Raw genomic sequence first — 24261 nt, 5'->3', positions numbered from 1 at the left:
ACTGGAAGACAGCGCGATTGCCACACCTATCGGGGAGGGAGGCGGAGAACTGGGCTCCCAGTGAGGAAGGGGGACAGAGTTCCCAGGAGGTAGATGTGCCCCATGCAGTTCTGCAGGAGAGCTTGGTCACAGCTGCTACTGCACAGCAGGCACCCAATGCCATCACTCAGCCTGGATCCAGAAGAGGCACCCGGTAGGACCTGAGGGAGGACAGGGCAAGTCCCAACTCTGGAAGAAAGTGGCCTCATTGCCCTCTGGGTCTCAGTTTCCTCATTTGTGAAATAATGGTGAATTTATTTCGAAAATAACTCTCTAAGTAGCTTCTAGTCCTGAAATCTTAAGGCCATCAAAGTCATCACAAACATAATACGCAAGGGAAGCTACAATTTGTTGAACAGACTATGTACCATCCACATATTAGGCATTTTACATATACCACCTCATTTAATCCCACGATACAGAGATGAGATTTATCAACCCCATTTTATAGATGAGGAAACTAGCGACCTCACTCCATGATTCCCCATGAAAATAAAGGATCATCGTATCCAGTCAGTATTCTGAATTTAAATGGAAGCATTTAATCTTTGTGCCTGAAATTGAGATGACATCTGAGGATGGAATTTCTGCACTGTTGGGTGATTAATGTGTTTACAGTCATCCACTGCTATAATTCTGAGGTACCAGTATTTATGGTTATGGTCGTTCGTGCTACTGCAAAACCCATTTCCCACCTGTTGTTTTTTATTAAACCTCCCTAAAGGACATGAAATATTTCTTTGTGCAGATTCTAAAAACGGGGATCATGAAATATGTGAGCAGAAACCTCGTGTGTGGATTTACCATTTGGAATTTTCGAATGCTATAAAACACAGTGTTTACAACCAATTCATCATTTACAAAAGTTTATTAGATTGATATGCCCACTGACTCTCTGGTATCCTGCCATTTATGGATACCAATACATCAAACAGTAGGCTGACATTTAATGTTTATTAATAACTTCTGTGTTTCCTTGCCTATTTTAAAGTATCCTTGCATTATGTTCTGTTTTATGTTTATCTTCAATCATTTTGGTTTTCAAGGATACTTTTTATTTTAAAATAGCTTTTAGATTGACAGAAAAATTGCAAAGACAGTCCAGAGAGTTCCAGCATAACTTGTATTCTGCATTTTATATTATGAGCCAGTGGTTAGTACCATTTATTACAACTAATGAACAACCATTGGTACATCTGCACCAGCTAAACTTCATGTTTCGTTTGGGTTTGATTAGTTTTTCCCTAATGTACTTTTTCTGTTCCCACATCCATCCAGGATACTACATCACATGATAGTCACCATATCGCTTTAGCTTCTTCTGGACTTTGCTTATGTCTCAGACTTTCCTTGTTTCTGATGACCTTGCCTGTTTTGAGAAGTACTGGTCAGGTACCTTGCACCTCAATTTGGGTTTGTCTGCTATTTTTCTCCTGGTTAGACTGGGGCCAAGGAGGACCACTGAGGTGACACCATTCCCATAACATCTTATCAGTCATCCTTTTTTATATCTAAGGAAAATATTTAAGTCAAAGCAAAACTTCCAGCTGAATAAGGTTACTTTTAGAAAAGACAAATTGGGGGAGAGAAATAGCTCAGTGGTAGAGCACATGCTTAGCATGCATGAGGTCCTGGGTTCAATCCCCAATACCTCCACTTAAAAAAAAGAAAAGATAAATAAAATACCAAACTATTTACTCAGAAATACAGTCTTTTATCCTGTGGAGAGAATGCCAGAGAGAGAAACTAAGTTTTGTGTCCATTTTGAGATGAGGGTAGACCTAAGATCTAGCAGGAAGCCAGCTAATTACAAAAGAGGTGTCTAGCAAGTTCTTTTGCAAGGCTTGCCAAGACAAATTTCCTACAAAATAATCTCAGATGATGGCACATTTTAAGAGAAGTTGTTTCAACCTAGCATGATCTCACTCTTTCAAACAATACATCCAGACATTTGGTGAAGTTTTTTTTTTTTTTTTTTTTTTTTCTTTTCCCTGTTGTCAAACCACAGAATCCCTACAAACCTGGGTTTGGAGTACAGGCTAAAAATTAGATCCACAGAAATTCCTTCTTTAGGCAAGCTATGACTATGAAAAAAAGAAGCAAGACTTAGGCTGAAATATGTATTTCCTGCTATTATGTATTTTTTCCTCACAGTTCCTAATTGAAGGTCTGTTCCTAAGGGGGAAAAAGTGAGGAACTCATGTCATGTCACAAACTCTGCTAAATGCTGTTCAATGAAAGATAAGGGAGAACAAGTGGTTTCTTTCTTCAAAGAATGGTATTTTTTTTCCCTCAGGGACAGGAAGTGGGTAGAAAAACCTAGAAAAAAAAGTTTTTTAGCACTGCTATATATAACCCTCCACCTCTGCAGAGACACACAGTAATTATGGAAACAACCTTGGAAAAATAATTTGTGGTGCACAAAGAGGATATTAGACTTTAGCTAGCAAGTCTAGGCATTCACAGCACATATGAATAAGAATTTAAGTACTAATCTGGCTTACCCACTGTTATGGGCTGAATTGTGTACCCCTCCCACCTCCAAATTCACATGTGGAAGTCAGAACCCCCATTATCTCAGAAATGTGGCTGTATTTGTAAATACGGTCTTTAAAGAAGTGATTATGTTAAATGGGGTCATTTATAGTGGGCCCTGGTCCAGTATGATTTGTGTCCTTATAAGAAGAGGTAATCAGGAAACACACACGCAGAGGGAAGACCATGTGAAGACCCAGTGAGAAGACAGCCATCCACAAGCCAAGGACAGAGACCTCAGAATAAACCAACCCTGCCCATACCTCGATCTCAGACCCCAAGCCTCCAGAATTAGAAGAAACTTTCTATCACTTAGGATACCTAGTCTGTGATACTTGGTCATGGCAGCCCTAGCAAATGAACATGCTTACCTAGTACTAAGAGTGAAGACTCCAGGGGTCTAAGAGACTAGAGCGTATGAGATTGGTTGGGTATTATATCTTAACAAATTGTCAATTACATGAAGATCGTTCTAAGTCACTATCTTGTCATGATTGTCATACCTGAGTGCAATTGCTCATGACTCCTCCTGTGGTCTCAAACTCCTTTCCTCACTCCCTAGTCTCTGCCAGTGAAAGTCAAACACTCCAAAGATCAGACTACAATCTGTCAGAGAAAAAGCTTCAAAGTTTGTGTTTATAGAAAAAGAACTAATTTGTCTTCATATATTCTTGAGCGTAAGGATTTAACTTTAAAATAAGCTACTCATTAACCTAGTCCAATTTTTAATAACTTTTTCCATGAATTTCAAACCAACATTTTCCAATTGTCTGCCAGACATCTGCACATGAATATCTCTTAAAGGTAGCCAACTCAATATGTCCAAAAGAGAACTCATCTTTTCTCTTGGAACCCAGTTCTCATCCCCTGCTCCCATGATTCCTATTAATGGCATCACTATTCGCCAAGTTGCTCAAATCCAAAATGTAGATGTCATCTTCCTAAGATTATTTATCATATTTCATCAATTCCAAGGAAGGTGTACATTTTTTTAATCTCTAAAATAAAGATGTATCTTTCCATGGCTGGTATATTGTGCACTGTGTCATAATTTAGTTGATGGCTTTTTAAAAATTATACTTTAAAAAATGGTGTGTCTTGTAATTGACGGCATATTACTTTCAGTGAAAAGCATAGAAACATAAATCCTGTCTCCTCACCTCCACTGTCACTGCTTCTACCAAGGTTTAGTAGCAGACATCATCTCTCATTTGGACTACTTGTCTCCTAATTGGCTTTTGTATGGTCTCTTCCCATAATCCATTTTCCATACAGCCGCCAGAGTTATCTGGAACATAAGATTCCTCTGTTTTCAGTGGCTCTTACTGCATATGAAATGAGTCCAAACACCTCCAGATGGCATTTCCAGTCTCAGCTTACTCTTTCTCGTTCACTTTTCACAGCACTGAATTCTCTTAGGGACCCTGGGCTCCGCCACCTACAAAAAACAGCCACTCCTGGACAAGACCCAGGTTTTGTGGTTCAGAGCCTTTCTTGTTCCATGCCCTGAGGCTAGAATGTCCTTCCCCAACCCCAGTGGTCTTCACTAATTGTAGATGCATGTTCAGACCCCAGGTCTTCCAAAGTTTACTCTCAAACAGAAACTTTTTCCTTGTTCTTCCTTGCATATTATATTTCATTAACATTTCACAGTCTACCTTTATTAGACTTTATTGGTACACTTGTCTCCTAGAAGGTCATCCTCTGAAAGGCAGGAATTATATCTTGAGTCATAAGTGGATTTTCACTTGGAAGGCAAGAGAGAACATATCATCTTTTTTGAGTGTATAGGTCCAGAAGAAAACTGGGAAACAGACCTCAGACGTCATCCAAGGAAAAACTGTGCTATCTTTAAAGTACTATAAACACAGGGGACAAATTTGCAGAAGAATTAGAAATCTATGCCCTGCTTTCTCAGTAGATTAAGACAATCTTTTCATTCACTGTGGTAGGCAGCTTCTTAACAGCTCCCAGTGATCCCTTCCTCCTGTACACAGGTCCTTGTGTAATCTCCTCCCCTTCAGTGTGGGTTAGACCTAGTGACTTGCTTTGATTAACAGAATATTGCAGAAGAGATGAAATGTCACTTCTGAGGCTAGGTTACAAAGGATTGTGATGTTCTCCCTCCCTCCTCTCTTTCTGGTTATTCCTGCTTGCTCACTCTCATGAAGCAAGCTGCTCCACTGTGAGCTGTTCTATGCGAACAGGCCCACATGGCAAAGAACTGAGAGTGGCTTTGGCCAACATCCTGCAGAGAACTGAATCCCGCCACTGTCCACCTGAGTGAACATAGAACCAGATCCTTCCTTAGTCAAGTCTTTAAATGACTGGCCAATACCTTGACAGCAGCCTTATGAGAGATCCTGAATCAGGAACCCAACTAAGCCGAGATTCTTGACCCACAGGAACTCTGGGATAGTAAACATTGTTTTAAGCCACTAAATTTTGGGGTAATTTGTTACACAGCAATGGATAACTAATACACTCACTAAATAAGAAAAGCAGAAGGCAGATAATAAACACAGGATGAATGGAAAGGACAAAAACTTTTATAGGGCTTTCCCAAGTCCTCAAAAAGGATGGACAAGGGGACTAACTTATTGGTCTGATCCAAACAATCAGTAGATAACCAGAAGCCAGCCTGTTTCAGTGGCAATCAGCATCACCCTTTACCCTGGTGTAACTCACTGTGGGTGATGGGTCTCACTCACTGACATACTTTTATTTTTGTATTCATTGTGCGCTAAGTCTCTTGATTTAGGTCATAAATTAACTGTAGTCCCGGTTCTACAAGTGATATGTGCAGTGGGAGATACACCTAGGATGTTCCCTTAGCCCAGGAGAAGCCTAAAATGCCTTTCTGAGGTGTTTCGGTTTTATTCCTATATGCAGTGGGCAGCCAGGTAAGGTTAGTGAGGAAACAAGGGACCTGAGACAACCTGTACTTTAGAAGGTACCTGTGGAAGCTGTTACAATTAGCAGCACACAAGCCATGTTGACCTTGGAGGCATCGAACGATCTCAGCACCCCCTAGGTTCATAGCCTGTCATTCAACTAAACACAGGACTGCGAGGACCAACGACCTCATGCATTCTGTTGTTGCTTTTCCCTCCAGTCAATGTTCTTTCATGTCTAAACCTACTACCATGCTAACCACCATCCCCACTTCGGCTTGGTTTTGGCACCAAACTGGAGAGCTTCAAATTGAGCATTCCTGCTGTCTGTGGTGCAGAAACACAAGCGAGGTTTCTCTCACCGCACCAGGGCTGACAATAAAGGAACGTGTGTCACTCAGTTCAAGTGTGGCTGAGATTCTTCACCAGGTCTATTCATTTCCCTCAGTGAAATGTACCTCCTTCACACAGAACATCGCTCAGCTACTAGTTTCCACTTGTCCCCCGAAGCAGAGCAAGACCACTGATCGCACCAAGCAATGACCACAAAGAGCAGAGTGTGATGGGGAAATACGCTGGGTGGGCGTGTTCCAAGCCTCCCCTCTTCTCCTGCCTGGGAAGGAGAGTTCTGTGTCTGCCTCTTCCCGAGTCTTTGTTGTCCAGAATCAGAACCACGACTCTGGGGAGGCACTGAAAGGAGCTAAGTCTAGCTGTGTTGATTTGCCCCTGAAAAGGCTGAGGCTTAGTGGCAGTGGCAGAGGAAGGGGTAAGAAGCGAGAGAGACAAGAGCTAGTACAGGGTGAGTCTGGGCGATTTTAGGTAGTTGGGGTGGGAAGAGATTTGCGGGGGAGCTAACAAGTCCAAGGGGTGTGTGTGTGTGTGAAGACAGAAAGACAGAGAAGAGAGAGAGGGAGGAGGGCGTTTTAGGAAGTTCCACTGCATGTTATGAAGGGAACCGCTCTATCATCTTTTGGGGAAAGACTTTCGTAAAGATGCCTGGTGTTCCCCTATTCTCAATTCCTGTGCTGGTTCTTCATTGACTGTGATATTTGAGGTGTGGTCACATGGAGACTGATTTTATAGGGGTGATAGGAGAAAGATTACATTTACAGTGCCTTTTAAAACAGGCCACTGCCTCAACTTGGTGAAATTAATAGACCTTAAATGAGAAGGATGAGAGGCTGTCTTCCAAAAACATACAAGATCTCCTTAGAGGCTGATGCTGCCAGACAGATGTTTCGGAGTGCTGCGGTCCAAGGATGCACTGGAAGGCGTAATGGAGATAGTGGAACACAGCAGAAAAGGCACAGCATCTGGGTTTGGGCAAATCGGGGTCCAACTCTCCATTTTGCCTCTTATTTGTTAAAAAGCTGGTAACTTACTTCTTTGCACCTTTGTTTCCCGAGATATAGTAAAGGCGCAGCAATCACCACGTTGCAGGGCAATTACAAAGACTGAGAAGGATAATTTAGCACCGCACTGTTACACGGCAGGTACTTAATACACGATGGTTGTCATGATGGTGACTTATACCTTTGGCCTCCCTCTTTGCCTGCTCTCCCTCCTCCTGGCCTGAAACAATCATTTTAACTGAAAGAGAAACACAGGCAGAGAACAGAACTCTGACCAGCGTTTCTGAGGGAACCTGTTGAAGGAAGGTAAATGCTCTAGAATTTCTAAATGAAGTTGTAAAATACAAACCTAAAATAAAAGACATTGATAAGGATGAGCTGAGACAGACAAGAGCGTCTCTCCAGGGAGGATTTGCAGGAAACCCCTTCTTGGCAGGTAGACACCTAGAACACCTGGGACTCAAATTTATTGCGTTGTTGTCTTCCGAAAATTACAGAGCTTCTGGAAAGGCTTTTCACTCCTACTACTCAGTTTTCAAAAGCTTCATGTCTACCTTTGTCCAAAGCAGTACTTTTAATCTTCTTATACCATGGACAACCCTCCTGCCTTTTCATCATCTCTCCTCCTCTGACTTCCCTCAAACAATGAAACATCAACCATCCAGGTATCAGTTTCATAAAATAAAGCAGATACTTTTTGAAAGCTTCCTAAGGCCCACAGAGTTTATGGAAACTTACATTTTTTTAATCCATTTCAGAAAGCTCAGCTCTAAGCCTATTTGAAGTCTTACCCTTTGATTAAAGAATACATCTCTTTTTCCAAAGAATCAGTTTTTGAATGGGTTAGCATAACTAAGCGGTAGGATAAATCTACCGGTTACATTCCTGCTGTTCCCTGCTCAACTTCAGTTAGCATCAAACTTCAGCCTCCATCAGGAGAAGAGACGTTCCGCGAAGGGAGTCCTTTCACAGAGCTTGGAAAGATGTTTTGAAGGTATTGGCCAAAAGGAATCAAAAAAAAAAAAAAAAAAAAAAAAAGATGAACTGAAAAAATGTCTTTGCTTTCCCCTCTTTCTCAGAAAAAGTAAAATAATTGTCATTTACATGTATTCCATTTTCAACTGGGAACACGTGAGTAATACAGCCTAGAAGAAAGGCGGCCTCGGCTTTGAATCCATCTCAGCTTTTACTATTTGCGTTATCTTCCCCTTGATGGACCCATGTGTCCTCATCTGTAAAGCAAATATATCTAAGATGCCCTTCCAGCTGTAAAATTCTTTTTTTCTCAGATTCCTTTCATCCTCACAGATTCACATGCAAGATTAAGCAAATATTTCATGACAGCTCTAGGAAGGTTCAGCACCCGAAAGCAGAATCCCCAAATTCCTATTTCTAATTGTACTTCACACGTGCACACACACACAGACACACAACAGCTACTACAATGAAAACCTGAGCAAGAAAAGGCTTAATCTCCAAATTCATAGTGCAAGCAAAGATTTCATACACTTGTGTCTCTTGCACAAAGTCTAATCTTTCTGGGCTGAAACAGAGTTTAGCATGATCTCTAACAACCATTAAATTGAGTTTCAGGATGTGGCTTAATTGTGCAATACTGTCGAAATGGCCAAAAAAAAGGGCAGCGTTTTTAAAAGTCATTGGTACGCCAAGACCTAAATTTGAGGTCTTTCTCTCTGGCAACGGCAAACAGTAACACTAACACCTAAACAAGAATGCAGGCATCTGCAGGCAGTCACCACACGGCCGCGTATGTCAGCAATCGCTACGGAGGAAACGCAGACCCAGATCCAGGGTCTCTGCATTCTTGCCAGGAAATGATTTTCAACTACTTTGTTTTAACACCTTCACCCCTGAATTCTCTGTAACCACAGCTCAACTCAGGGGCTAAAATACACCTATTCATACCTTTGTAAATCTACACGTGTTTATAATTTGGGATTGCTGTGTGAAAACACACTTTTCTATTTATCTTCAAGTCAAGCAGCTGGGCCATCTTAATGGATTCTTCTCAACACCAGGCCATTAAGACACACGGGTTCCAGGCATGCAAAACCCTCTTAGATCTCCGTGGCCCCTGCTACTGATGGCTGCTGGATCAAGAGATGGTAGGGGACCTGTCAACCCCCTGACAAAGCACAAACCAATCCAAAAGTCTGTAGGTGCACTTGAGGAATGCTGTCTGCTCTTTTCTGAGTGTAATCAACATGTCACATGAAAGGCTGCATCTCTACCCATCTAGGATTGTCTCTGCCGCCTTCAAATTTACTGCGTATTTGAAGTCCCTCCTCCCTCCTCAAAAAAGATCTGAGACTTAATGTCTTTTAATCCCTAATGTTTTATATTATAGATTTTCAAGTCTACCAAAAAGTTGCAAGAACAGCACCATGACGACTACATACCCATTATCTAGATCCAAAATTCTGCCACATTTCTCTCCCTCTCTTCCTTCCTCTCTCTCTCCTTCCCTCCCTCCCTCCATCTTTCCGTGTGAATGTGTATATAAAATTATACAATATACGCACAGACTTTTTGCTGAACAATTTGAGGATTAGTTGTACATGTTGCAACACTTCATGTCTAAAGACTCCAGCTTACATAGCTCTTAACATCGAGTATTCCCCTATATCCACCACTAGCTTGGACAAGACAGTTCTCACACAGGAAAGAAATTCAACGCTGAGAGGATACTATTATCTAATATTCAAAACACACTCAAGTTTCCCCAATTGTCCCAATAATGTCTATTATTGTTGCTTTTTCTCAACCAAGGATCACACGTGGCACTTGGCTGTCCTATGTCCTCAGCCACCTTTCATCTGCAGCAATTGTAGGGGGTGTCAGGTGTCCTTAATGACACTGACAATGTTAAGGAATGTGGTCCAGCTGTCTTATGGAATGTCCCTCATTTGGACTTGTCTGATTGCTTCCCCAGAATTGGATTTAGGTGAAATATTTTAGCAGACACTCCATCAAGGTGATGCTGTGACTGACTGCTTAGTGCATCACTAGGACACCTTACATCACTGCACCCATTGTAGGTATTGGTAAGTTTGAGCATGGCCAATTAACTGCCTAAAGCTACAATGCTTTGATATGAATACCACATCGTTTACACACTTTCAATTTCAAGCTGTTAACAGTAGTTATTCAAAAACCTCAATCCCTAAAGCATACTTCAATGCATCTGTCTTTTATGTCTCTAATATATTGTCATTTTCTCATAAACCAGGAGATGCTAACTGTATTCTATAATAAAAGATCACATGGACTATAAACACTAAAGGCTTCACAAAGGAAGTGATTTTTGCATTGGGTCTTGATAAGTAAATAGGATTTTGTTAAGAAGAGCAAGGAGAGAGTATTATATTCATAAAAAGTGTCACGGGAAAAGGCTTTATATGTGAGAGTGAATAACATTTGAGGCACTATGAGTTGACTGTAATAATCCAGGCAAGAGATGAGAAAGGCTTGCTCGAGGCCTTGTCTAGTGGCCAAAGGAAATGCAGACAAGCAGACAGACTGAAGAAACTTGCCAAATTCTCTGATAGCTCAGCTAGGGCAACTGCATGTTTATGAAGCCTTTGCTGACATGGGTGGGCGGGTGTGGTCATTTAAGTCTAAACTGAATACGCTATGCTTGAGGCACTGGTAGGACATCCAGGTGGAGCTGTCCAATAAGCAGAACAAGAGGCCTGGAGTTCACGAGGAAAAAAACCTGGTGAGAAATGATGCTCTGGGTCAATGCTATGAAGATGGAAAGTCATGAAGACTGGCAAGAACATGAGTAGTGAAAGGAAGCAGACAATAGGTCTGAGGCGTGCTCTGGAAGAATGGTAACAGGATGGAGGAGGGGAGAGGAGGGTGGCAGTTCTGTTTCTTGCTGAGACACTGCCTCGTGCACTGGTTTTTGGAAATGCTGATCTGAAGGTAATTGGAAGAGAGAAAAAAAGAGTTTGACCAGATTAGTAGATTGAGGAATCATGAGTGTATGGGCAATAAGAAACTATACTTAATTTTTTTTTAACCGAAAAGAACTCTGTTGTGTGGTTTTTCAACACCACCCAGCAGTTAACTCAATGCTGACACTATTTACCTCGAGACAGTGTGAGATCACCAAGGTTAAGGGCTCAGCCCATTAAGACTGCCCCCACCTCAGATACCAGAGTCAAGTCCAGGTTGTCAGCTGTGTTTCAGACCAACTGGCTATAAATCAGAGGTTCCCAAGAACCCCTCCTTGAGCTTGATTAATTGGCTAGAGTGGCTTCTGCAACAGAGACACAGTTACTTATGCTTAACTAGTTTATAACTACAATAAAGAATATTGTAAAGGATACAGAGTGCAGCAGGATGAAAAAGTACACAGGGCAAGGTATGTGGGAAAGAGCTTCCATGCTCTCTGGGTGCACCACTCTCCTGGAATCTCCATGTGGTGTTCACCAACCCAAAAGCTCTCCAAACCATGTCCTTTTGGGGTTTTGTGGAGGCTTCATTATGTAACGTGGTTGATTAAATCATTGGCCATTGGGGATTGGTTCAACCTCCAGCCCCTCCCCTCTCCCCAGAGGTCAGTGGAGTGGGACTGAAAGTTCCAACTCTCTAATCATGAGGTTGGTTCCCCTGGCAACCAGCCCCCATCCTTGGGGCTCTCCAAAAGTTACCTTATTCAGGTGTGGCTGAAAGGAGTTTGTTGTAAACAACAAGATACTCCTTCACCTTTATGCAACTGGAACTATTTCAGAAACTGATGACAAAAGACCAAGCATTATAACAAAAGTTGCTCCCACTGCTCTTAGTGCTTAGGAAATTCCAAGGGTTTTAGGCGCTCTGTGCCAGAAACAAAGACCAAATACGTACTGCTTATCGTAAATCACAATAACAAATCAGTAAAGAAAACATATATGATATAGGATGGGGGTAAGTGGGGAAGTATTCATTGGAAAAGAGCAAGAAAAAGGAAAAAATGATGGAAAGGACAAATTGGAAAGGAAATTCAAATGAAAAAGGAAGAAGAGGAAGAAAAGTCAAGGATATAAATGGGAGTAAAGTAACAGAGGCCTCTGGTTTTCTTTAATCAAACTGCCTGCGTGCTCCAAAGCAGAGGCAACAGGTAGAGAACAACACTCGACCTGCCATTAGAAACCAATATAAAGACCAATGAATGTGCCTCAAACCCTTAATTTTGCTAAAATTACTTATGATTCACATTTTAAATTAATGTTTCAAAACCCCTTTTCTCCTTAGCTTCTGGCCAAGAGTTGCCTGCTTCTGTTCATGTGGATTTCCCTGGAGCCTTCCTTGACTTCATGCTACAGGTTTGGCTCCTGTAACATTAAACCCTAGACCTCCAAGGTCTGGAGATGCCACAGGCTCGGGGGCCAAACAGATACCTGTCAGCATCATTAAAGCCATCGTCTTAACATTTGGAAAAGATGGATTTAACAAAAAGCTTTAAAATAACTAATATATGTACACATTCATATATGTAATCTGTAATATAATACATACATTTTTAATAAAATTATTCAAATCCATTCCTTTCAAATTTAAATACCTATCTATCTATCTATTTACTGACTTAGCTACGTGATTCTGACAAATGAAATTGGAAAGTATTTTAATGACTAATCACCAACACACTACTAACCAGGATGGGAAACAAAAACGCATCCACAGAAATAGCAATTCTTACAATTTAAAAAAATCCATTTCATTCAACTTGCTGAAACCATGTACCTACCTAATTACCATGACCCCCACAGTTCTCAAATGCAATTTTTTTGTTGTTGTTACATCTAATTTCAATTAATCACCATGATACAGCTAAGAAACTTTTTAACAACAAATCATCAAGGTCTGTGCAGGAGCCTGCCTAAATTCTTGGCATTTTTCTAACCATTTCCTGCAAGACCACGTGCTCAGCAGGCAGTCACCGTGGGACACTCAGGGAGTTGTTACTCGGCCATAGCGTCCTCAGCTCTCTGTGCACACGTGTGTCTGTGCATGTGTATGAGCCCAAGTGCATGCACCATGTTCCTTCTAGAACTATGATTTGTTTGGTTTTTTTTTTTTTTTTTTGATCTTCCACCTTTTTCTTATTACCAAAAGGTAACACCAAAAGGTAAGCAATTAAAATAAGTCACCAAGAATTATGAAACATAGTAATGCAGGGAAAAAAAAATCCCACATGTGAACATACGAGTTTTAATGGTTTTTCGATGAGTACGTTCAGAAGAACCATGGCTTTGCTTAAATAACTCCAGACGACATCAGAATCACCTCATGCCCATCAAGTCTTTAGAAAGTCGGTCTACGAATGTGGTATTTAAGTGCAAGTACATTTTTAAGATTGAAAACAGCAATTTATCACGAAAGTGCTGCTGTTAATCGTGAAATTCTCTTTCTCCCTACGTCCTCCGCCCTTCATTCCAGGAGAATGCAGTGAAGAAATGAAATGAGAAAACCATAATTACAATCACATTCCTTCCTTGGGGTCAACCTAATTATCAGCCTCTCACTCCGAAACAAATTTACCTCTTTAAGAATGAACGTCCTTTTCGCTCATGGGAAAAATACAAAGATTAAGATGCCATTTCGGCATAACTGCAATCTTTCATTTTTAAGTGACCTCTGAGTTTAATGGCTTCAATGCATTCTCATTGAAGTGGAATATATACTGCAGGAGAGAACTGTAATAAATGGCACTGTCATGACCCTTAAGTTAGAGCAAAGGAATATTGGAAGATAAATCTCAATTCTAGATACTCACCAATCCTGCAATGGGGGTAGGCAATCTATTGATCTTTTTAACAAGTCCTGGCTTTATAGCATTCAGCAACCTGTCATGAAAAAGGCAGAATGTCAAGTGAGACATAAAGCAAGACGGATCACACAAATCACCTTTATCCGGGGTGACAACGAAATTGCTGAATAGGAAAAGCAGCAAATTTAAAGTACATAGTAAATCTCAATAATCTATGAGCCTTCGTGCATCCAAGCTTTGCCAATGTCAAGTTTGTCCATGGCAGGTGAAGTTATAGAATTTGGAAATGTTGGGAGAAAAGAAAGGCTGGAGATGGGGAGGGGCTTTGAGGCAAAGGACAAGGATGTGAGCTGGACTGAGGCTGGGGGGAACTGGCTAGGACTGGAGCCAGGTAATGCTACACAGTAAGGCTTGTTCCCAATTCTCTTGGCTAAGGCAGGGGTCTCTCCAGGGAGGCACTCAGTTCAGAGCCCAACATCTATCTTTGCAAATAATTTGCCAAGACTAATTCTACCTCCAAACACTCTTGCTCTTTGAGAAGAGTGGCTTGTTAAATGTGGTGAGCTTCACTTAAGAAAGGGAAGAATATGTTTAGTAAGAGGTTAACCAATCATATCTTGAGGATTTTAAACAAGGCTGACCACAATTCCCTCGGTATAAAAGATATGTGAGCAAAATGTTTTCGGGGTAAAAGGTTGAAATCACGTAAAAATGTTAATACAAGCAAGGAAATGCGGGAGAAGCAACCGTAACTGTCTTCAGTGAACGTCAGTTCAGAGTGAAAAGAACTAAGGAAGGAAACTAGCAAAACGGAAACAGGGCTGGCATCAGGGTGATGTGGTAGAATGTAGCACTTGCCAAGTAAGTCATTCATAAAGGAATTACTGAAGGTTTGGGGTCTCAGAATGGAAGCACTTATTCTCACATTCAGGAATTAAAGGAGAGGCTGTCAGGTAATTTCTCTCAGGACACAGGGCAAAGAGAAACTCAGGGCAGACGGTTAGTAAAATTCAGGGGTCAGCAAACTGTGAGCCATGGGCCAAATTTGGCCCAGTATCTGTTTTTGTAAACAAGTTTTACTGGAACACAGCCCAGCCCATTCGTTTATGTACTGTTTACTGCTGCTTTTGTGCAATGACAGCAGAGCTGAGTCGTTACAACAGAAAACCTATAGCCTACAGAGCATACGATTTTTACTATCTGGCCCTTTATGCAAAAAGTTTGCCATGCTCTGTTATATTTCACGCAATCCAAATTATAGTAAATTCTGAAGAACCTATGCTTGATAGATTTCTACAAACCAGTAACAAAAGATTCTTTTAAATAGTTCAATAATTAGTCTTGAATTAAGCTTATACTTGACTTTGACATCACTATGTATTCATATATTGAAAAACGTCCCTACAGTGGTTACGACAGATAGGACATTCCTGCTTTGCCTGTTTTTGGACACTTTCACTGCGATTCCAAATGCTGCCACTAAGAGGTAACACCTAGAGTAGATGGAAAAAAGTAGTGCCTTTTTTGGCAACTGAGAGCCAAGACGGTGCTCCTTCCATGAATCCACTTAATTTTAACCATGAATTTAATCTTTAAAGAGTGTTTTTTTATAGCTTTTTTTGGAATTACTGGTTTCCCAAGTTGGAAGGCAACTTGTTCACTCTTCACATCTTATAATGGAGAGAACTGAAGCCTGAGAAAACAGAAGATAGTGATGAGCTGGTCAGTGGTACGGCTGGTCAGGCTCAGCACCCGAGCTCCCTGGATCAGCTCAGTGCTATGGTTAACGTCCCATAGCTTGTATTCCAAATAAATAGATGATGTCTCCAAAGGAGACTTTAAATGTACAACATTCTTAAGGTACATTAACTTTTCCACTAGTTCTTAACAGTGTCATTCTAAATTGGACTTATTTAAACAGTATTCGTGCACAGTTGTTGGACAAGGTCAAGTGGACATGACTGCCGGTTAACGCGGCCTGGCCCCCAGCAGTTGGAGGCTCCTCACCGGCTCCCCTGTCCTTGGAATGTAGGTTCTGCCCCTTGTTCCCACAGTGGGAGCCATTTTCAGGCACTCGGCCCTGAGATAGCAGTGTGTTATTGAGACCATCTGGACTGAATATGTGCCTGACCCAGTTAAAGCTTCCATATAAACTTTTAAGATTCTGGTGAGATTCTACTCATCTTTCAGCCGCCCAAGACAAGCATCATATGTAAGTTCCCTTGCCCATTAAGGCCGCCACCTATAAATCTGGAGCTATCTGCCTCCTTCTCGGGCTCTCCCTGCCTTCTGTGTCTGGGGACCAGGTTTGAATTTCACCCTGAGAAATCCCAAAGTTGCCAACCAACAACAGTGTTGACAATTCAAAAGGAATCAAAAGGAAATCCAGTGAAATAAGTCTCACTGTCACCTGGGTCCCATGGTGCCCCGACTATAACCTGAAGGTAACCTTGAAGAGTTTCTAAAGAAAATAAACAAAGATATTTATAATTTTTTTAAAGAAAAGACAGGTGTAGCATATAATATGTCCTGTCCTACAATTTATTCTTCCACTTAGCAATGTATCCTGGAGGTTGAATAATTTACCCTGCAGAATGTGTCATATGGAAATGTGTCCTTTTTAATACTGGTGGACAGACTGATGTGGAGTTGGTGTGAGGAGAGGCGGAGGAGCATTGGCTCTGAAGTCCAACTGACTGAATCCAGAGTCCAGCTTGGTCACTCACTGGGGGTGTTACTTTGGGCAAGTCCATTAGCATGAGCTTCCTCAACCCTAACAGAGAAACAATGGCAGCAATTGCATGGGTGTCAATGAGGCTTAAATGTGACAAAATATGTGAGAAGTTAGCAGAGAGCCTGGTGCATAGTAAGTTCTCCATAAATGGTTCTCTACATTTGTGTGTAAGTATTTATTTATACTAATGCAGTTCACAGCATTCTACATCAACACTTTCTCTAATACTTTCAGATTTTTCTAATGAAATAAAATACCATTGTATCAGATCCCAGAGCTTTGTTTCTAATTAGCCAAAGTAGGAAAAATAACAAATACTCTACCAAAAATTTCATAATTTAAAAATCCTTTTTTAAAGCGGTCCCATTTTGTCTTTTATATCTAAGAATTGTATTATTTTTAGTAACGATGGATCCACTAACTCCTCTTTTACACACGTCTAGACTTTTAAACAATCTTAAATATTTCATTATATTCATCCTTTGTAGAATTATACTTATATGGCAGAAATCTTTCCTGTCACATGAAGATGTAAAAAAAAATGTAATGTTAGACCTTAATTAAAAGAGCAACCAAAAAAAAAAAAAAAACCTGCTAAGATATCTATCAAAATATTTAACCACAAATTAAAAAATAAAAAGCCATAGTTCTCTAAAATACTTGAAATATTTTCAATATCAAGGCAGCTGTATTTTTTGCATGTAAACATTGCCCGAGTTATGTACACAGTTTACAGTACACAACAATAAAAGATAACACTGAATTCACATTGCAGAAATGCCCATCTGCTTATCTTGTATTTTGCATTAAACTGAGGCCATTTTTTGTATATATTAGAATCAGATGAGAAGTTCAACAATACAGCTATGAGTGTGAGTCAAGGATATTTATTCACTTGCAATTTTACTAAAAACCACTGTTGCCCACCTATATATTAATACAGTATTTTCAATACTTATTGATGACATGCTTTAAAGGCATGATGATGATATTTTTATATTTATGAACCTTCTAAGATGTACTGTTCCCCAACTGTCCTGTCCTACAGAGACAAGTCATGTATTCACTCTACCATTTTTATTGAAGAAAAGACGGAGCCCCCAACAGATGTGACGCTGTCCCCAGAGACATGCACAGCTAGTCCGCAGCCCAGCTGGGACAGCCTTCATATCTTGGGCCAGTCATTTTATATTGCAACTTGGTGCTTTAGAAAGTTCAACTTCAGTTATGTTATCAAAGCACAACAACAACAAACCCCCCCCAAAATAAAAGACAGGAAACAAAGAACAAAAACCCAAACACTATCTAAATACAATGGGAGAATATCAACACTAGGAAACAAAAGGAAAGTGAAAGCGCGTGTCTCCTGGGAGACAGTCAAGTGTTAGACACGTCGGATCTCACTTGTGTCTGGGCATGACACACAGCGCCATCAGGAGGCACGCCAGACGAAATGGGACCGGCATTCACCTGTTGTTGTTGCGGAAAAATATGTTACAGCTCGGTGCTACGGCTCAGTTGTGACAGCAACCTGGATCCAGACAAGATACCAACCAGCAGTTGGAGAGTTGGAGAACTCAGGTTTATTAGGCCAGCAGGCCCAAAAGAGTTAACACTCCAAGCTCTGGACCCCGTCTGTAGTTTTACACAGGCCTTTTATAGGCTGCCAGTTTTACACTTTGCAACATCATATGCAAATAAAGTATAACAGAAGTTGACCAACCAGGAACAAGCTTTGAAGAAATAGACCAATCAGGAGTGAGAGAAATAACCCATCAGGAGTGAGATCCATGCAAATGAAGTACTACAAATGGACCAATCAGAAGTTAGGGAAGTGGACCAATCAGAAGTGACAGTAATAACCAATCAGGAGTGAAGGAAATAACCAATCAGAAATGAGCTCAGCGAACCAATAGAATTTTAGGTGTAAGTTAGCCGCTTTTAGAGGCAAAAGTGAGATAGAGCTTCCTGGCCAGGGAACCAGACGGTGCTGGGAGAGCAGCGGCCCTGCCTAAGGGTCCTGCCTGTCTTTTTATGGGGCTTCCTGCCTCATTGTCACCTCCCTACTCTGTAGCAATTTCCCACCTGTGATCTCCAAACCCTAAAGCTAGAAGGAGAGAAGTCTGAGAAGTCTGCCCTCTCCGTCTGGCAAGGCAGATTATCTCCGTACTCATCTAAAGACATTTCTGGAACACTGGCATAATTTTACACAACAAAAAAATTAAACTTTGGTACCATTCCACGTCTTACTGCATTACACATACAACTACAAACAAAAATAAAGATATTAAAAAATATCAGAGATACGAGAGCTAATTAGGAAGAACTAATATTGAGGTATTTATTTATCCAGCAATTATTTATCAAGTGCCTGCTGTGTGTTCACACTGCTCCGGCCCAGGGAAGGCAGTAGTGGACGAGACAAAGGACCTGCTGCATAGAACTTGTCTTCTTGGTCCAGGTGAGCATGGGAGGCAGTCGGAGGAATAGAAAATAAACAAGTAAATAAACGACAGGAAAATTTCAGGTAGCACAAGCGCTGGGAAGTCAGCATAGTAACTCCTGTGGGTGGTTATTTAATGGGGTGGTCAGAAGGCTGCTCTGGGAGGAACATTTGAGGGAAAAAATGGGATGATACAGAGGTAATAGTCAAAGAAAGATGGAAAACAAGAACTCTGGGCAGATTGAACAGTAAGTGGAAAGGCCTGGAGGCAGGAGTGGGCTTAGTATGCTCAAAGGCCAATGTGGCCAAGCCGAGTGAGTGGGAGGAGGAAACACAGGACATGACAGCCAAGGTGGAAACAGCATCCAGGCCCAAGTAAGGCATCGAGATCTTTTTCTAAGTGCAATGTACTTAGTGCATCCGATTTTTAAGATGAAGACTGAAACGATCTGATTTGTAGTTTTAAAACATCACCATGTACAAGTAGTAGTAAAGTCAGTTTATAATTAGACAGACAGACAAGTTTTGTTTCTTGAAAATCACGGGTATCAGATGAACAAAAGATCGTAAACAACTTAGAACACTCAGCAGTGTTAAAACGGCAGTGCAGTGAGTCTGGAGTAAGCAGTCCAGGTTTTCATAGGTAAAACATGCACTAGCAATGAGCCGCTGGGAAGTCACATGAGCAGAGTCTCAGTTTCCCCTTTCATAAAATGGGGATTTTGAAAACCCGACCTTTTGTCCAGGACCATGGTGAGGAGCCAACAGGACAATGTGTGTTGCTAGCATTTGGTAAATGGTTTCAGAAACTTCTATATCCACTCATTTAGTATATTGGGTAAGTCCCTTTTCGCTAAGTAAGTACAAGTTATTTCAGTTTCAACTTTTCCATCAGCCAGCTGCCAAAGACTAAAATAAGTTTTACGTATTTTCTTTTTCCGGCCACCTTTGGATAGAAACCTCATATAGATGAATCAAGTCAACACATGTGTATCGCTTACCTAAAGCATGTCTGGTGAGACACGACTAGAAACAGGAAGAAAAGTTAACGATCTTGGATAATCCTCAATTATGAAAAAAGTTAATGACATTGAAGGTAAGCAAATATACATGTGTTTCTTATATGATCGAAATAAAGTGGTGTCTACTAAACTCTTATATTCTAAATCTAAAACACACCGTGACCTATTTCAAGTAAGGCTGCTCCATATGCTTCTTCATGTGCTCAACAAATATTTATCAGGCATGCATGATGTCCCAGCCCGAACCTGGGCACGGGAGATACAAAGGGGGACAAGGCAGACCCCAGGTCTCTCCCTCATGGGGCATGTTCACTTAGAGATTTAAAACCTTTAGGAAGACCAGAACTGTGGGCACATGTGGTTCATTGTCATGCCAGCTAATGCATGGCCACCGTGAATTTTTGAGAAGGTGAATTAAAGACATACTCTGCACACATTCAGTGGAATCCAGCTCTTAAAATATTTAATATTATATTCCTTGAAGAAACAATTGTTGAGACATCCAGGAATGATATGGATGTTCTGATTCAGCCACAGGCTGTATTTTATAACTCTTTGTAACACTTAATATCCAGTTTATGGTAGCCTCTCAATGATGGTTTAATGGTTATAAAATAAAACTGAAGAAATCCGTGTCTGTCTGCAATTAAAAAAAAAATTTCTCACATCCCTACTCTGGGACAGAGGTTCTGTTTCATATTGACTTTTCCAGCAGCTTATATAATAGCTCTTCAAGGGGCACAATACTGACAATACTGTAGATACATTATGAGACCATCAAAATGTTAGGAAATAAACCAACAGCAGCTTACTTTACTTTACTGGACTATAATAAATAGTAAAGATAAAATTTTTAAAGGACTGCAAAATTCAGCTTACTCTATACATCATTCAATTCAGAAATTCAAGTCTAATAATTATCCTAGAGTTTGGGGGAGAACAGAGAATCGATCTAGACCTTGAACATAGGGTTGGGAAGTTCATGTTTAATCTCATGGGAAATCACTTTATTCTTTGCAACAAGAGATTACATCACCATCTCATTTAGTTGGTTTGCACAGCTGCAATAAGTAACTATGATCACAAAATTACCTACTTTGTGTCCCTTTTAATTTGGCTCCATTGTGTTTTTCTATGTGGTTTCCTTGATCCCTCTCTGGTTTGACTACATATCCTGGACGAAGGTATGCGCACTTTCATGTAATCTAACGTGGCAACCGTTTTTGAACCTAAGCATGAGATCAATTTAACCTTGACCATAAACCTGTTACAGATGTCATTTTTTCAGAGATTTCTTTTTAGAGTTGCCTGGGCAAAAGCAGGAAAGTTAATAAACATTCTGAGGTCAAGAGAAATTGACTAAAGTATGGGGGAAAGTGAAACCTGAACCGAAGGGGAGTTTCATACGAACGAAACAGTGATGGAATGCAAATCACCATCATTAATATCTACCAAATGTTTGTGGGGTGCTGTACGCATCGTCAAGGCGGTGTCAAGTCTTAAGCCACTTGCCTTGAACAGACCTAAAGAAGAAATTGTAAGAACTTCAGAAAGTCTTTGTCGACTGGAATTTCCAAGAACTTGGGCCTGTGAATTCTCAGCAGTGCTCTTATTATTCTAATACAACTCCTGAGGCAGAGATCGCTCATCAAACTTGTCTCCTTTCTCCCTAGACACACAGCTAGGCTACATCTCTCAGCCTCCTTTGCAATTTTCTGTAGCAATAGGACAGAGTCCTGGCCACTGAAATGTGGGTGGAGCGGTACAGGTCACACCCAGGCCTGCCCCCAAAGCTTCTCTCTGGCAATTCTCCGCTCTCTCTCTTGCCTTCCCTATTTACTAGTTAAATGTCGGGGCCAAGGAAGACCTTAGAAGCCATGCGATGAGGACGGAGTCTCTGTTAGCTGGGGTCCCTGAACAGCTCCCTGGAGGAGAGTCAGTCATCTCCACCCACACCCTTCCCTGTTGCCAAAACTGCACTACATGAGAGTGAGAAGGACATTTCACTGTATTAAACCACTGAAGCTACGAGTTTATTAGTTACAGCAGCCAGTGCTGCCTTAACTATGAAAGCTCTCCAGGAGGTCTTTTCCCAATAAAAAGGGGCCCTACTATGCCAAACTGTACCCAAGAAAATCCTGTCCTAATATTCAAAATTAAACACCTGGGCATATCCTTCCCCCAGGTCTTGCTGGGAAGGCAGCAGGAGGGAGAAGAGCTAAAATTTGGGACATTGTAAACAAATTTTTATCTTCCTACATTTGCTAGGGATGAAAAGTCTTCTGACCTATCACTTCTGTTCTTAACACTAAAAAAAGCAACAGTAGTGAAATAATCTACAAGCATGGAAGGGAACCTCGAGCAATTATCTGAGTATCTGGGAGTCCTCTGATTCATTCATTTTCAATCTCTCTCACAGTCCAACCTTTGCATGACCATTCCTGCTGTCTAGAAAGTATGTAATTTTTGGATGAGAAGAGGCCTAAAATTCAATTTTAAAAACCTAGAAAAGGAAACCATCACCAGGCACATATCTGAGGTCAGAACTGAGGTCAGAGCTCCAAAGCGGCAGAGCTAGGATTACAAACTCGGGTTTCTGCACTGAGAAGTGGGCCCTCCTACGGTGCTTTACTTCCTGCATTTTAATAACTAATCTCCAGCCACCGATCTCTGCCGCCTTAACCAGTCTGCCCACCACAGCCAAACTGGCCCCATCTAAGCCCTGACTTTGGTCAAGCAGCTTCTGTGCTCCAATGACTCCCAGGTTCCTGGGTGTCCACAGGATGCCCTCCAAATGCCTTCACCAGGTAATCAAGCTCCTTCACCCCCAAGCTGCCTTTCCCACAATGACTCCCACGCAGAGTATCCCCCCTACTTTTATAAGCTACATGTTTAAGACAACACATGTGATCAATGAACCATGAAAGCTGGCAAGACATGAAGAGAATTTAGTGTAACCAAATAAAATGGAGACTGAAGTTACTCCGACACAGGCAATGATACATGTAATCATCATTGTGCTCTGTAGTAATTATGTATAAATGATTGTAATTAGTATTTCTTTTGCACAGCTAAAACTTGGTATTGCTGGGTTTACTGTCAGGAGGGTGTGAGAAAGCTTGGAATGTGAACTTGCTGGGATGAAGCTCTGAAAACTTCTGTATCTGGACTTGAGTGGATCAAGCAGCCAGTTTATCTCCTCGCTCCCCACACATCTTTAGCAAGGAGTGCTCAGAATCAAGTCCCAGGATTAAGACCCATAAAACTACAAGAATAGTAAGAGCCTCCAGAGACAGGAAGACCTAGGGGTCAAATTCTAACTCTGCAACTCACTAGGCAAGTTATTTAAGCACTCAACTTCAAGTCTCAGTTTCTTCCTCTGAAAAATGGGCACAATAAAACCTATTAGTCATGGTGTGAGAGTGTGAAATACTGCATGTGATACCCTTGGCACAGGCCTGGTGCATAGTGTGCGCTTTACAACTGGCAGCGATTATTATCATCTCTTCCCCGCAACCCCACCCTGCTCCAAGCAGGTTTTGACCTCCGCCCCGCCCACAGGTGGAAATCTGTGTCAACCATTGGCTCACTTCTCCTCCCAAGCATCCTGCCTGTGGCTAAAGTTAGGTTGGTAGTTGGGAGAGATGAAAGGACAGGAGCGAGGGAATGAAACAATGTTAGTCCTCTCATAGGGCAGACCCACATGGCCGTGGTCTCTAATGCTGGGGAGGAAGGAAGGGAGGGAGGAAACTAACAAAGCAAAGGTGGTGAGAAGTGTAAGGGCAACCTCGGCTGCATTACAACTGTGCCCACAGCCGCCTCTGGTCCTGCTTCTCCGCCAAAGTCTAGCTATCTTTGACTCTTGCTAAGGCTCCTTTGCCCCCATCTCACCATCCTGAGGATAATGGGGAAAAGCCAAGAACTGGAGAGGACCTCTGCTATCCTAGAAAGGGGAGGTCAGCTCCAAATGTGGCTAGTTAGTATTCTGAATCGATTTTCCTACTCATTCCACATGTTGTTATTAAACACCCCACCCCAGGTGCCAAGTTAAGCCCAGACCCTTGCAGGAGACTGGGTTCTACAGAGGGACTAACTCAGAGGTGGTATGGGTTACAGAAGACTTATCCCCATAGTGCTGAACACTATAGTTCTAGGGGGAAATAGCTTCCAAGTTTTAAATGGGTGACTTGGAAAAGAACTTGAGGAACATAAAATGTACATAGTCAGGCTATAAATTAAGGATGGATATAGAAAGACAAGCATAGGAAGCATTTCTGTTTCTCCTTGGAAAGGATGACTTTTTTTTCCAAATATTCATATTTGGTGCACAGCAGAAAGTAATCAGAAGTCTCCACTGCCAACAGACGTAATTTCCTAAAAAGCAACCTAATCCCATTGCTCCTCTGTATAGACACCAGGCTAGCTGCCCACTGCTCGCTGGATGCTGCTTAAATTCCTTAA

The 24261-nt window shown here is 41.4% G+C and overlaps 1 protein-coding gene across 17 annotated transcripts in view; it reads right to left on the bottom strand.

Annotated features, from left to right (window-relative positions):
* LIMCH1 (LIM and calponin homology domains 1) overlaps window positions 1–24261 on the bottom strand; it is a 307050-nt gene that overhangs the window by 145279 nt on the left and 137510 nt on the right. For all 17 annotated transcript variants that reach the window (XM_032496570.1, XM_032496606.1, XM_032496578.1 and 14 more), the window contains exon 3: window positions 13608–13677. In XM_032496570.1, the coding sequence (XP_032352461.1) occupies window positions 13608–13677 (70 nt within the window). The remainder of the gene's footprint in view (window positions 1–13607; window positions 13678–24261) is intronic.

The sequence above is a fragment of the Camelus ferus genome, chromosome 2 (genome assembly GCF_009834535.1).
Source record: "Camelus ferus isolate YT-003-E chromosome 2, BCGSAC_Cfer_1.0, whole genome shotgun sequence".
Taxonomy (NCBI): Eukaryota; Metazoa; Chordata; class Mammalia; order Artiodactyla; family Camelidae; genus Camelus; species Camelus ferus.
The sequence above is the reverse complement of the archived record's forward strand: the minus strand, read 5'-3'. Positions and strand labels throughout refer to the sequence as shown.